The sequence below is a fragment of the Orcinus orca genome, chromosome 5, assembly GCF_937001465.1.
Source record: "Orcinus orca chromosome 5, mOrcOrc1.1, whole genome shotgun sequence".
In the NCBI taxonomy this organism is placed as follows: Eukaryota; Metazoa; Chordata; class Mammalia; order Artiodactyla; family Delphinidae; genus Orcinus; species Orcinus orca.
This window is the reverse complement of record NC_064563.1, coordinates 8,698,929-8,714,318: the sequence shown is the minus strand read 5'-3', so window position 1 is coordinate 8,714,318 and position 15,390 is coordinate 8,698,929. Positions and strand designations below refer to the sequence as shown.

The following is a 15,390-nucleotide window of genomic DNA, read 5'->3' as shown; positions in this document are numbered from 1 at the left end:
GAGGTTATACTCCCACTCTGCAGAGATGAGACCTATTAGCAAACTTTTCCCACTGCGCTTAGTTTTCATTGTGACCCTGCTTTTGGGACGACAGTTTTTTTAACAACCAGCACTTTCAAACAAAAATTACAGAAAATATCGATTAACAGTCTTTTCCTTCTTCTGGCAGATGCAATCCAGAAATTGATTACAGGATGAAAGCGTTCTCAATTAAAAGAGAGAAGGTGGACGGAGAAGTATCTAAAAAGAGAAATGGAAAACATCACGCCTTTATTTTGGTGAATTGGCAACAAAGAAAAGGATTAGCATGGTCGGGTACTTTTCAAAAATATTTTTTCTTTCTCTGGCTCCCGCTAGGGTGGAGGAAGTTGCCTCTGTTCCGAATGAGGGTGGAAGGGAGCGGAGGAACAAATGATGGGAGTCTCCCCCGCGCTCCTCCCGCGCCCCCTCCCTCCGCCGGGTCATCTTGGGGGGGCGCGGGGTGGGCTGCCGAGACGGAGGCGGCCAGCAGGTGCCTGGGCTCCGGCCCCTGCCCCTCTCCCCCTCCCCCTTCCCCCGGGGTTGGCCTCGCCCCCTGGCGGGCGAGCGCAGGGTGCCAGGCGCGGGGTGGGGGGCGCGCGTCCGGCAGGCAGCAGGAAAGAGCCGGGGGCCGGGGGGCTGGCCCCCAATCCTACCGAGAGGCCGGCACCCGCCGCCCGCACCCCAGGACCATGTCGGCGGCCCGGGCGCCGAGCGGGGCCCCGGGGAGGAGAGCCGGGGGAGGGCGTGTGCAGTGGCGGCGGCGGCCGCGGAGCCGCTAGTCCCCTCCCTCCTGGGGGAGCAGCTGCCGCCGCCGCCGCCGCCACCTTCAGCGCGCGGGCCGCGGCCGGAGCGAGCCGGGCGGGTGGCGCGCGGGGCAGGGCGGGGGCGGGGAGGGGGGTGGGCGCTGGGGCGGGAGGGCGCGGGGGGAGGGTCTCGCGCTCCTGGCTACCAGAGCCCGAGAGGGAGACCCTGGCGGCGGCGGCGGTGGCAGCGGCGGCGGCGCCTGACACTCGGCGTCTCCTGCCGTGCTCCGGAGCGGCATGTCCGAAGCTGGCGGGGCCGGACCGGGCGGCGGCGGGGCGGGGGCCGGGCTCGGGGCGCTGCCCCCCCCGCCCCCCGCGCCCCCGCCCGCGCCTCCGCAGGGCTCCCCTGGCGCCGCCGCCGCCGGGGGCTCGGGCGCCTGCGGACCGGCGACGGCGGTGGCGGCGGCGGGCACGGCCGAGGGGCCGGGAGGCGGCGGCTCGGCCCGGATCGCAGTGAAGAAGGCGCAGCTGCGCTCCGCTCCGCGGGCCAAGAAACTGGAGAAACTCGGCGTGTACTCCGCCTGCAAGGTACGCGCTCAGCGCCCGGCCCGCCCGAGGGGCCGCGGCCGGGCCCGCGGGACCCCCTCCCCCTCCCGCCCCCGCCTCCCGCCCGGGGCCGCGGCACCGCGGAAGTGCTGCTGTCGCCCGCGCCCAATTAGCTGCTTCTCGGACCAGAGTGCTGTCGGGTGGGAAGGAGAGATCGCCGGGACCGAGAGCCTTTCCTTCCTCCCCCTTGGAAGGAGTTGCCTCCGCCTCCGAGCTCCTGGGCTGCCCTGGGGCTTTGTTGCTCTGTAGGAGCTCGCCGGAGGCGCCTCCCAGGGAGTGGAGCGGGGCCAAGGCAACATCTTTTGGGGGACCTGAGCGCCCTCTTCTCCTCCACCGAGCCCCACTGGGCGGAGCTGGGTGGAAGGAGTGAGGCTGGAATAGGATTCTGGACTCCCGGCGCTTTGGGAGCTCGAAGGGGCGGATTGCGCGGGCTGGGCGGCGCAGCCCCAAGCTAGGGTCCTGGAGCTCCGGGCGCCCTCGGCCGGGGGCGGAGGCGCTGCGGCGCGCGGTGACAGCCCGGTCATTACTGTATTTTTACTTGTTTAGTTGAAACGCTGCCCCAGTCTCTCGGGGTGTAAACAGGATTTGGCAAGGTGACGGCCCAGCGCGGCGGGCGCTACTGCTTAGTTTGAGGACGCGCGTTTCTGGCCATCCCCTCTCCACCCCAGCTCCGGGCACCCCGTCGCCCCTTAAATGCGGATCCAGATGTGGGCTCCGTGCTCCCGGGGTGGGAGCACTGCCCGAGGCCGCGGGGCAGGCTGGCCCTGCGCTGTCAGCAGCGGCTTTGTTTTGACAGGGTGACAGCTGAGGGGGGCGGGGACTTGGCCTTGTCAGCTCCTGCGGCCTGTGGCTGAAGCGGGGAAGAGACACACACACTCACACACCTCCTCTGTGCTCCTCCCGCCTGCTGCAAACAGGGTCAAGTTCCCAGATTCCAGTTTCCCACAGCCCAGATGCAGTTGGCCACGTCTGAATTTGGGCGTAAAGGTTATTAATCCTGCTAGAACCTCGCACCCCGGTGATGCTGTTTTTAGTATTTACAGGAGCTTCTCAACCTCAGTGGAATATCTGTACTTCCTTTCTCCACGTCATTCACATCCTCTTGTGTATGTTGAGCACCTACTGTAGACCCTGCACTGGTTCAATACATATTTGTTGAGTGAACGTAGGATCTAGCCCAGTGCTTCTAAAACTTTTGTGTGCACAGGACTCTTCTGGGGAGCTGGTTGAATGCTGATTCTGCATCAGGAGGTCTGGGATAGGGCTGAGAGACTGCATTTCTAACAGACTCTCAGGTGATGCGATGTTAGTCCACCGACCACACTCCAAGTAGCAAGACCCTGGTTCAGACCTGGACAATATAAGATTATCCCATTTGAATTCAGCCAAGAAAGTGAAACTGTGAAACAGTAATGCCACATGGTTGGCGTTTCTGAAGAGAGAATGCAAAAATGATCCAGTGGGGAGTGTGCTTTTAAGAAAGGTGAAGGGGTAGGAATTGGCTATGAAGGGCATTTGACAAATGAGAACAAGACCGGGAGAGTAGTGGGCCGAAGGGAGAACTGTACGGAGATAAGAACGGGGTCAGTTACTCCGTTGACGTGGCATTTTGCAGCCAGAGTGGGCTCAGGTGGGAGCCGTGTCAGCTCTGTGTTTCTGTTCTGGCTTTTTATTGGGTTCCCATCATGAGCATCTTCTTTCCCTGCTACCACCTTAACGTCTGAAAACTTTCCGCAGTTTTGGTCCTGTCTGAAACCATGAGCATGTGTGTCCTGCTTTGATATTTTTGATCCTTTCAAATTTCCGTGAGTGAAATGTAGCGCCTTTTCTAAAATTTGTAACTTCAGTGTTTCATGTTCACATTCACAACCAAACCTATAGGAAGGGAAAACCTCTCTCATTTAAGGTCTCTCTTCCTGCCCCTGGGAGACTCTGAATGTGTCCACTTCTATTTGCTCATTCATTCAGTAAGGATCCCAACCGGATGCCAGGCATTGTGCTAGATGCTGGGACAGTGACACCCAGAATCTGTCCTTCTGGAGCTACTGACCGTGTGTGTGCATGCACTTGCATGCATGTGTTGGGTGAACCAATTACAATGAAGTTCGAAGAACCTGCTTTCTTAGAGCGCTGTTGGAACTCAGAGCAGGGCATTCACGGGCAGGAGGCACGAAGGGTGGGTGGGGTAGGACGGGCTTCCTGGAAGAAGTGTCAGTGGCTGCTAAGGACTCTTAGCGGGGCAGGGTGCGGTCAGCTGAAGCTTCTTGTAGTGGAGAAACTGAAAGTAGTTATGAAAGCTTGGAGTTGGGCCAGTGGGAGCTAAAGTCCATTGGCGGTGGCCACTAGATTGGTGGAGGCGGGTGTGTGCGGCCAAGAGGGAATCCAGGAATCTTAACATTATCTCAGATTTGCTTTTGTTTTTTTTCCCTTCCAACTGTGCTTGATTGAGTGTGAGGAGGTGCAAGCCAGTAGAATCTGTATTTCTTTCTCAGCTTGTCTCTACCCTCTATGTAAGAATGCCCCAAAGGACAGATTCTCCTACCTTTTGTCATTGACTGGCCACTTAGCAAGTTGGAGAGAATAGAGAGGTTAGGGAGTGGGGAGGAATCTGGGAAGAGATGAAGTACTTTACTGGGGGGGGCTACTGAAAGAAAACAGGTCCCAGACCTGATAAAACATCTGGCCTTTAAACTTCACAAATGAAACAGAGAAAGAAGGGAGCTAGCTCACAGCCAGGGAGGTGCACCACAGCCCGGAGAGAAGGAAAAAAAAAAAAAAAAGAAACAAACAAACTTGTTTTGCAGGATCCAGAGTAGAGCTCTTTGAACTGTGTCCTGGCACAGGTTGCTCATGTGACACAGCCAGACTGCTCATTAAAATTGTAAATCTGACCATGCTCTGCCCCTACTTAGGACCCTTAATTTCTCTTTACGAGGGGTCCACAAGACCCTGTGTGGCCTGGCCAGTGCTATCTCTGGCCCCCTTTCAGGGCCTTGCGTGCATGGTTCCTTTCTACCTCAGGGCCTTTGCACACACTGTTTACTAGCACCAAAAGCTCCTTTTGCCTCACTTTCTTGCACTGTGCGGCATGTGGGATCTTAGTTCCCCAACCAGGAATTGAACCTGCACCCCCTGCAGTGGAAGCACGGAGTCTTAACCACTGGACCGCCAGGAAAGTCCCTTGCCTCACTTTCAAACGAACTCCCAGCTCTTCCCGCAAATCTCAGATTCCTTGCGTGTCCTTTACAACCCTGGCCAGCCTTCCCATTCTAAATGTTTGGAACCCCCTCTGTACTTACTTTTCCTAACTGGTGCTTTCATCATGATTTTTAATTGTGTGATTATTTGATATGTGTTTGTCACTCTGAATAGATCCTAAGTGATGTGGTTATTGACTGGATGAATGAATGAGAGAAGAGAAAACGGAGGAAGTGATTAACTGTTAGAAGAGCAGTAGTGAAATTTTAGCCTGACCACTTCTTGACAACTGGACAGAGAGGGTTTTTTCTCACGGATGTGCATAGGACTGGATTTTTAGTGTTATAAAAGGAGCCCCGAGTAAATTATGAGTAGCCCAAATCCACATCTATTTGAATGAAAATGTAATTTAGGTAGTAAAAAACCAAAAACCAATGACTGACTCTTCCTAGTGAAATAGGCCATTTTTACAGGAGGGGAAGCCGGAGGGAGTGGTGGCCAAGAGCCACCTGAGTTCACATTTCAGGTCCAGCTGTGTGACCTTGGACAAGGACTTTACCTCAGCCTCCATTTCCTTGTCTGTAAAGTAGGAATAATAACCCTCACCTCACAGCCTAACGGTGAGGATTTCAAATGAGCTCCTGTGTATGAGGCATCCAGCAGGTGTCTAGTCCACCCCATGTTTTCTCAGCAGCTCAGAGTAGGGGATACCCTGTAAACTTGGGAGTCAAGAAAGCACATGGGGCTTAGTATCCTATCCCAGCTCTGCCGCTTTATGGTCTTGGGCACAAGTCACTTAGTTTTCCTCTGAGCCTGGATTGCTTCATCTCTAAGATGGAGACCATGACTTCAACCTTGAAGTTCAAAGGTGGAAGGTTCCCCAGAGTTCCTGGAACCTAAACGTGTTGGGTTCATGCTGGCAAAATGAAATTGCCTGGTGCTAAAACAGAACTAGAGTTACCGATGTAGAAAACAAACTTATAGTTACCAGGGGGGAAAGGGGGGAGAGGTATAAATTGGGAGATTGGGATTGACCTATACACACTGTACTGTATATAAAATAGATAACTAATAAGGACCTACTGTGTAGCACAGGGAACTCTGTTCTATACTCTGTAATGACCTATATGGGAAAAGAACCTAAAAAAGAGTGGATATGTGTCTATGTATAACTGATTCACTTTGCTGTACAGCAGGAAACTAGCACAACATTGTAAATTCACTACACTCCAATAAAAATTAAAAGAAAAGAAATTGTCTGCTGCCGTACTCAGTGTTCCAGTCAGGGGCTGCAAGGCAGTTATGGAGAACTTTGATTCTGGGCTGAGTGCCTTACTTAGAGACTGACATAGGCACAGGACTAGAAAATTAGTCTTCATTTAAAAAATAATGGTTTATAATCTAGAAATGACACTGACTGTTGAATATGCAGCGAGCACAGGCAGAGGCATCACCATAAGAGAAAAAGCTTCCTACGTTGGCCAGGGGACTGCGAATGGGGCACTAGACCAGCCTTCACATTAGGGGGGGTCCTGAATGCCTGTGTTTGTATTGTCAGTCACTCCTCCCGAGAGCGAGTTTCCAGCGTTCAGTGTCTAGAGCAGTGGCTCTTACCCAGGAGCTGTTTTGCCCCCCAGGGGATGTTTGGCAAGGTCTGGAGACATTTTGGGGTGAGGGAGCGCTACTGGTGGCTAGTGAACAGAGGCTAGGGATGCTGCTAAACACCCCCGGATGCACAGGCCAGCCCACGACGGCCCCGCCGACACAAAGAATGATCTGGCCCCCATGACAGTAGTGCCGAAGTTGAGAAACTCTGCCTTGGAAGAAAATCGTATTGCCCCCAAATACCATAAATACATTTGCAGTGGAGGAGAAACGAATGCTTTTCATGTTAATTTGAATAACACTCAGAACCTGAAAAATCTCGCTTTGTGAATCCTGGGCATATTTTTAAACAGCTTTATTGTGGTATAATTTATAGATCATAAAACTCAGCAACTGTAAGTGTGCAGTTAGTTGCTCTTGAGTAAATGTGTACAATTGTGCGTGCATTACCACAGTCCAGTTTTATAACACTACCATTCCCCCCGCCCCGCCTCCTCTGCAGAGGTCTGGTGGTTCCCCCCCACCAGTTCCCCCCACCGTGGGCAACTTTTTAAGGTGATATTTTATAGCAGTTGATTGTTGGTTTGCAAACAGAAACCCAATTGAAAGTATCTTTCTGGAGACTCTTAGATCATCAGTATCCTTACGGCAAAGCACAACACAGGAGGGGGGGTAGATTAAATGTTTTTAAAAACTCAGTCTCTAGCCACATAAATCTAATGCAGACGATTATTTCACGTGTGGTAACTTCTCTAAAAGGTGGTATCATGGAGCCAGGCACACAGGCAAAATGCTTCACTTGGCAGGCACCATGCGGAAAGCCAGAAAGATGACCAAATTGAATTATGTGTCCTCCTAAACTTTCAGGGAAGATGGAAAAATGCAAGCCTGCAAAGCCTTTGGATTGCAGTTTGCAGTTTTCTGTAACTGGAAAAAGTAGTTTATAGGGCAAAACAGTACAAAATCTGCTGAGGACTGTTTTGTTTTAGGAAGCTCGTGCTTGCGTATAGCATTTTGTGACGCAGTGCTCGTGGGGTTTTGTTTGTTTGTTTTTACCATTCAGTAGATCTCAACCTAGTTACCCGTCCACATGGGCAGGATTTAGTTCTGTGTCCATTTAATGCTGTAAATCCACAGGTCTGACCCGTCATAGGGAATGTTGAGGGTAAAAGAGTGAAATATACAGTTTCACGCCAGGTACCTTGGAACAATCAGAACATCTGCTTCTCAGATGAAAGACCTGGATACTCAGCACAGTGCCAATAAAACTTGGATTTCCACGGCTCAGCGGCTTCCGATGGAGTTCGTTTGTTTCTCCACGAGAGGAAGATAGCTATTTAGGAACGGTTGTTGATGGCTTCCGGCTCTGGATGGTTTCCTACACTCCTAATCTGATTCGATTCGAGGGTTCGAATCTGCCACGGCACCTGTGGTAGAACTGCAGGCGCGCCGACCACCTGGCGACCTGGAGAAAACCTGGAGGATCACTCCTCCCACCCCACCGGCCGGCGGGTGCCCCTGGGCAGTGTCTTAACTGCCTATCTCTCAGTTTCCTCATTGGGGAAGCGGGAGGCGAGGTGCCACCTCGTCCATTTACCGTGAAGATGAAATCATCTAGCCTATGTGACGGTTCTTGGAACACAGGCATTCCACAGATGTCTCTTTAATTTTTAAAAACTTTCCATCGGTATCAGCAGTTTTGTCGTTAGTGTTTTGCCACTCCACCTGGGGTAAGAGAAAGGCAGGCGAGGTCATTTTACTAGCAGGGAACCGGGACCCAAAGAAGTTCAGCAGCTTCATCCAGCTGCAGGGGTGGCTCACGGGGAAGCTGCCCACAGAGGCTCTCTTTCCCATGTGTCCTCTGCGTCCTCTTCCCAGGCATTCTCATGGGGCGGAGAGGATGCTGTCCTTCCAGATGGTTTACAGAGGGGACTTCACTTGTGGCAGGCATTCTCCTGCTCTCATTTGATGTTTATTGTACTCCTGTTGAGAGGTATGTTCAAAGGCTTTTGTAGTTCATCGAAACTGCAGGCCATAAGGCAGACAAAATGTGTTCTTTATGACTGGCCCAGGGCAGACAGATGCATGCCCTTGATGGTTTTAAAGCTGACAATCAAGAATGGTCGCTGGGCCGGCCCGAGAGAGTTCCCTGCTGAAAGAAGATGAAACAGACATCTACTCGGGGTGTCGGAGGTGCCAGATGTGCCAGAGAGGTAAGGAATTGCCCGTCCTGGGTATTTAGAAGTCCCCAAATAGCTCTGTATAAGACTGCTCACACAGCAGTATTTCAGCGCAATCCAGAGGAGTCATTTTTTAAAAAACTTCGATTATGCAGACAGTAAAGTGCTCAAATCATCCCTATGTATGAGGATCTGGGGGATGAATTTTTACATATGCATGCGTCTATGCAACTGCCGTCCAGATACAGCACCTGTAGAGTGTTTCCAGCACCTCAGGGGCCCCCTTGTGCCCCCTCCCTACCTCTGGTAACCCTTATTCTGATGTTTATTGCCAGAGATCAGCTTTGCCTCTCTGAAACTTCCCATCAGTGGCATCGCACGGTTTGGACTCCTTTGCCTCCGGCTTCTGTCACTCCACGTGGTGTCTGTGCGCTGCGTGTGCGTTGTTTCCTATAGCCCTGGTTTGTCAAGACATGTGTGTTTAAGCTAAAAAACAAGTTAAAAATTGCTAACCATGTCCAGAATGGAAGTCATTGGATGTGGACAGCTTCCTAAGATGAATTTTAATTAGGCTTTTGAAAGAAAAGATGGGAATTTGATCTCCGGGTGTACTGGGAAGAACCCACGAGGGCAGGAAGGTAGACAGGAAATCCAGGAGGTGTACTGGCCGAGCAGACATAGAGAAGGATTGGAAAGGAGAGGCAGAATGTTGGGGGCTGTGATGTCACAGCTGCGGAATGCCCAGCCTGAGTCCTTTCTTCTCCCCATGAGTCTGCGTTGGTGAGCCCTTACTGGTAAACGTCACGCTAAGTCCTGCTGGAAGTTGACTGGAGTTATACACTGTGTCCTGTAAACCACGCAGAGTCATACGTGTTGGGTGCAGTGGCGGGGTTCCTAGAAGGCTGGCTGGAGACAGGTCCAGAAAGCTCCAGTGGGTGCTGACACCTCTGTTATTGGCCTAGGGGATGGAGATGCAGGACAGAGAATGTTTCTTCCGGTTTATCCCCACACCATCTCCAGAACTGTGTGCTGAGGCCACTAAGGGCCACCTTCTCCCCAGGAGTGGCAGTGAGGGACACAGATTACTAGACAGCCTACAGTTTTTCCATAACAGCTCATCCTTGAAAACTTGTATTAAATATTTAAGATGAGCTTACTATTTAATGGGATCCTATGGGCCATAAAGCAATCTTTTCTGTAATTGATATAGTTAACACAACGGGAGTTTCATCTTTTTTACTTGTGTGTGCCTGTACATGGAGGTGTTATACCTATACCATGTAGTTACTCATGTAACATTTGCTCCTGCCCAAACCCCTTATGACAACTCATCACCTAGTTATCATCGAACTAGAATCAAATCCTTTATAAGGATGAATTGCTTTCACCTCGGGCTTCTAATTGGCATGCTGGTACCCCCTGCATCACACACTTTTCTTCTCCAGGTATTGGTGTGGCTTGTTGTTAAAACTCATTCTGGTCTGTTCTCAAATGCCAGCTTCTCAGAGACGCCTCCTGACCACTCCCCCACCCCGCCAAAGTAGCAGTACCCCATCACTCCATAATTTTACCTTGGTTTGCTTTCCTTTATTGCATTTGTCAGTACTTGGAAATCACATATAGTTTCTTGTCTGTTTCCCTTACGACAGTGGAAGTTCCCTGAAGCAGGGACTTTGGTTCATTCCATATCCCAGGTCTACGGACCATGTACACAGTGGGTGTTCAATCCATATTTGTTGACTAAGTGGGTCATATTCACAGGCTTTGTGAGGTTGGAGGAGAGGAAGTTTTGTTTTAAAGACAAGGAAACTGGCGCCCAGGGAGGTTTCGTAACTTGCCCACAGCCGTGTGGTCAGCAGCAGGGCAGCCCTGAGCTGGGGCTGGAAGAGCATCTCCAGGTACTCAGCTCACGGGGACCTGATGACATGCGGTACTTGTCTGATGGCCTGGACTTCTGCTCAGAACAGAGCAAGAAGGAATCAAACCCGCTTTTAATCCTCCTCTGAGTGAATGATGTGAATTTCTCTAACCCGCAAACCCGCATTTCCTCTCTGCAAATTAAAATGAAATTTACACAAGGGGATTGTGAATATTGTAAGACCAGCGGGTTAAAACCTATGGGGCGTGGGGGGGAAAGGCCCTACTGTATATTCTAAAAGTCTAAATTACGCTAGTGAACAAAAAAGATTGCCTATAAAGGTATGTTTTCTAACTACTATTTACATTTTTTGTTCCTTTGCTGTCCACTTAAACTAAAGGCTACAACAGGCTTTCTTTAATTTGTTCTTCTGTTTGTACCCAGAGGCCTAGACACAGGGCTTAATATTATTTTAATTAATTAATTAATTTTTGCCTGCATTGGGTCTTCGTTGCTGCGCACGGGTTTTCTCTAGTTGCAGCGAGCGGGGGCTACTCTTTGTTGCAGTGCACGGACTTCTCACTGTGATGGCTTCTCTTGTTCTGCAGCACGGGCTCTAGGCATGCAGGCTTCAGTAGTTGTGGCACGCTGGCTCAGTAGTTGTGGCTCGCAGGCTCTAGAGCACAGGCTCAGTAGTTGTGGTGCATGGGCTTAGTTGCTCCGCGGCATGTAGGATCTTCCTGGACCAGGGCTCGAACCCGTGTCCCCTGCATTGGCAGGCGCATTCTTAACCACTGTGCCACGAGGGAAGCCCTGGGCTTATTTTTTTTAATCAGGAGACAAATGTATTGATTTTGGAAAAAAGTGGGAACGATGTCGCTAGTGATCCTTGGCCTGACACACCACCTAACCTTAGGAGGAGGCCTTCTGTAATCTCTTCAGTGACCTCAGGTGTGTGGAGATACTTCCATGAACTCCACACCATCCTAACCGGCCCCCGCGTGCCCTGGGCCTGTGCAGCCGTCTACGAGGCTTCTGTGGTAGACAGGAGATTCCAGAAGTACAGGGATGATACCTGACTAATACCCTAGTGATTGATGGCAGCGGCAGCCCCATCTATTGTTTGCATTCGCTCTAACAAGCTGGTGTTGAAACTGGCTGGCAGAATGCCAGGGGAGCCAAGGTCAGCGTGCTTTGACACAGCGAAGTGAGCCATGGGAGCCAGGACTTGTACATTGCACATACCCACAGGAGCACCTGACCCTCCCACCTCCAGGGGAACATGTATTGGCTAGCCGCCTGTGCCCGGCTCTGTCCTAGGTGTGTGGTGAGTGACAAAAGGACGTGCAAGCCGCAGGGAGTCCTCATCTTGCTGGGGAGACAGATGTGAACGGAAAGAAAAATGGAAGCGAACCATCAGGCACGAAGTCCATGCAAAGAGAAAGCGTCACGAGCTGGGGTGGGTGGGAGCGGAGGTGAGGGGCCCAGCCCAGGTGGAGTGAACGGTAGAAAGCAGAGTGGAAGGGAGCAAGGCATCAGAGCGGTATAGAACGCGGACCTGGGCAACAGGTTGGCCCAGTTGGAATCCTGATGTGCTGCTATCTTGCTCTGAGACTGTGGGGAGATTCCGTACCCTTCACAAGCCTCCATTTCAGAGCTGTAAAGTGGAGAGGGTGTTACTGTCAACTTTTCCCATTCATCCAACAACTTGTTCTTGAATGTGTCAGGCGTTGGTTTAGATGCTGGGGATACAGTGACAGATGGGTCCTCGCTCTTAGAGAGCTTGCTTTCTGGTAGCAGAAGGAGACGGTAAACAAGAAAATAACAGAAAGTGGCAAGTGCCACCCACACAGAGAATGAAAACAGAGACATAGATGAGAACCCTTGGGGAGCTCCTTCAGATGTGTGCCTGGAAAGCTCTCTCTGAAGAGGGGACACCTGGGCCAGAACGATGACAGGAAGCCAGCTCTGCGTGGGGTGCGAGGGGAGAGGGAGGTGCAAAGACCCTGGGCCCTGAGAGGCCTTGGCAGGGTCAAGGGCAGCCAGGCGACCAGCGTGGCTGGATGGGGGTGGGCGTGGGATGAGCATAGATGAGGTGAAGAAGGAGTAGATGGGGCCAGATTGCCAGAGTATAATTTTCACCCGGTGAAATGATCTGATCTCCACCTCTGAGCAGTTTCAACAAATGCATATCAAGACCCAGACAGTTACGTCACCCTAGAAAGTTCCCTACTGCTCCTTGACCTTCATATCCCTCTACTCCCAGAAGCAACCACTGATCTACTTTGTGTCACCGCAGGTTAGTTTTGATATTCTAGCATTTCTTATAAATGATACCACATAGTACACACACTATTCTTTTTTCACTCCGCTTAGGATTTTGGGGATTCATCCATGTTGTCGCATGCATCAGTAGTTAATTTCTTTTTATTGCTGAGAAATAATCCACTGTACGGATGTACCACAGTTTATCTGTCAACCTGTTGATGGGCATCTGGGCTGTTTCCAGTAGATTCAGAGAAAACCTGCATTTTCAAGCATCTCCTTTTGGCTGCTCTGAGAAGAATAAAGTGTTTAAGAGAAAGAGTGGGAAAAGAGGGCCACTTGAAGTTCTTGCAGTCTAGGTATAAGTGGATGGTGGCTTGGAGAAGTTCTTGCAGTCTAGGTATAAGTGGATGGTGGCTTGGATGAGGGTGGTAGCAGTGGAGGGGTGAGAAGGAGACAGTTTGGGGCTATGAGTTTAGAAGCAACAGGATTTGATTTATTGGCAGGGTGGGTGGGAGGCATGCGAAGAAAAGACAGAAGTGAATGTAATGTCTGGGTTGCTGGCCTGAGCAGCTGAAAGGATGGTAGTTTCATTTATTAAGATTTGTGACCACCTAGAGGGGTGGGATAGGGAGGGTGGGAGGGAGACACAAGAGGGAGGGAATATGGGGTTATATGTATACGTATAGCTGATTCACTTTGCTATACAGCAGCAACTAACACAGCATTGTAAAGCAATTATACTCCAATAAAGATGTTTAAAAAAAAAAGGGTGAGACCGTGGGAGAAGCATATTGGGGTGGGTGAGAGTCAAAAATTCTTTCACGGATGTGTTAACATATATCTCTTAGCCAAGTGTTGTTTTTTGTTTTTTGGTTTTTTTTGCGGTACGTGGGCCTCTCACTGTTGTGGCCTCTCCCGTTGCGGAGCACAGGCTCCGGACGCGCAGGCTCAGCGGCCATGGCTCACGGGCCCAGCCGCTCTGCGGTATGTGGGATCTTCCCGGACCAGGGCACGAACCCGTGTCCCCTGCATCGGCAGGCGGATTCTCTACCACTGCACCACCAGGGAAGCCCCCAAGTGTTGTTTTGATGATAAAGTGAGGTAATCCATTTAGCAGTTGTGTATAATATCTGGAACATTCTTTTTTAAAATAAATTTATTTAATTTATTTTTGGCTGCATTGGGTCTTCGTTGCTGTGCCCAGGCTTTCTCTAGTTGCAGTGAGTGGGGGCTACTCTTCATTGTGGTGCGTGGGCTTCTCATCATGGTGGCTTCTCTTGTTGTGGAGCACAGGCTCTAGGCGCACGGGCTTCAGTAGTTGTAGCACGTGGCCTCAGTAGTTGTGGCTTGTGGGCTCTAGAGCGCAGGCTCAGTAGTTGTGGCACATGGGCTAAGTTGCTCTGTGGCATGTGGGATCTTCCCGGATCAGGGCTTGAACCCATGTCCCCTGCATTGGCAGGTGGATTCTTAACCACTGCGCCATGAGGGAAGCCCAATATCTGGAACATTCTAAATGCTCAGCAAATGGTATCTACTATTATAGTTAAAAGCAATGCTAAGTAAACCTAAGTGTCCATCAACAGAGGAATGGATAAAGAAGATGTGGTACATTATACAATGGAATATTACTCAGCCATAAAAAATGAAATAATGCCATTTGCAGCAACATGGATGGACCTGGAGATTGTCATACTAAGTGAAGTAAGTCAGACAAGGACAAATATCGTATGATATCACTTATACGTGGAATCTGAAAAATAGTACACGTGAACTTATTTACAAAACAAACTCACAGACATAGAAAACAAACTTATGGTTACCAAGGCAGGGGGAAGGATAAACTGTGAGTATGGTTTTAACATATACACACTACTATATATAAAATAGATGAACAACAAGGACCTATTGTATAGCACAGGGAACTATATCCAATATCTTGTGATAACCTATAGTGGAAAAGAATAGGAAAAAAGACTATAGATATATACATATATATGTATAACTGAATTACTTTTCTGTACACCTGAAACTAACACAATATTGTAAGTCAACCGTACTTAAAAAAACAAAACAAAACAAAAAAGCGGTGCAAAGTGATAATGATTGATCTTAATAAAGCAACTAGCCCAACTGGAGAAAAAGGAAAAGCGAGTAAATAGAAATCATGGGAAATAGGATCCACTGGGTAAAGAAGAAAACAGTTGATAGAAGGTCTTGAATTTCAAGTAGAGAAAGTCAAACTGAATCCACTTACTAATAGTGAGTCTTTGCACTTTAAGACAGAGGAGACATGAGATATTTTAGAGCAAGGAGGTCTAGGTTTTGGTCTTTGCTCATCTGCCAGCTGGGTGAATGCAAAGCCACACCCTTCTCTAAGGACTGAATCACTGGCCCTTCCTACGGGGCTATTGGGTGGGGAAAATAGGATGATGTAGGCGAAAATTGCCTTGGGAAGTGTCAGAAGTGTTTGACATTATTCAATGTCATTTTAGAGTAGAGCCATGTGTGCAGTAGGTGTTATATGGAGGGTGGGAGTGGGAACAGATTGAAGGTAGGGAGGAGGCTGTCCCTTCTAACTGGCTAATGAGGGCCTGACCTAGGGCCTTGGCAGTGAGAAAGGAGAAGGTATAAATCTGGCAAAGACTTTGAAAGGAGAATCGGGTGGCCTTGGGTGAGGGCCTTGAATGCAGATGTATCAGGAGCTGGGAGAAAAGCCTAATGCCTGTGTAGGGAATAGCATAGTTGAAAAGGGGGCGTGTTGGAGTTGAGGGCAAGCCTTCAAGTAAAACCTGGGCCGAGATGCCAGGTGTGGGCTGTTGGGAATGTGGGCTGGACACTCTGCCCTGCAGGTGGTGCTGGTTAAGGGGACTTGCGAGGCATCAGCCCAGATACTGGCTGATACTCTAAGAGC

General features: G+C 50.2%; 1 protein-coding gene across 4 annotated transcripts in view; it reads left to right on the top strand.

The window, feature by feature from the left end:
* Positions 1–599: 599 nt before the first annotated feature.
* The window catches only part of KAT2B (lysine acetyltransferase 2B), a 103,579-nt gene continuing 88,788 nt past the window's right edge, over positions 600–15,390 (top strand). For 2 of the 4 annotated variants that reach the window (XM_049710117.1, XM_049710115.1), the window contains exon 1: positions 961–1,352. In XM_049710117.1, the coding sequence (XP_049566074.1) occupies positions 1,062–1,352 (291 nt within the window). In that variant the 5' untranslated portion in view covers positions 961–1,061. Of the gene's footprint in view, positions 1,353–8,245; positions 8,387–15,390 lie in introns of all 4 variants that reach the window. The other 2 variants (XM_033431985.2, XM_049710114.1) reach the window with 2 other exon arrangements.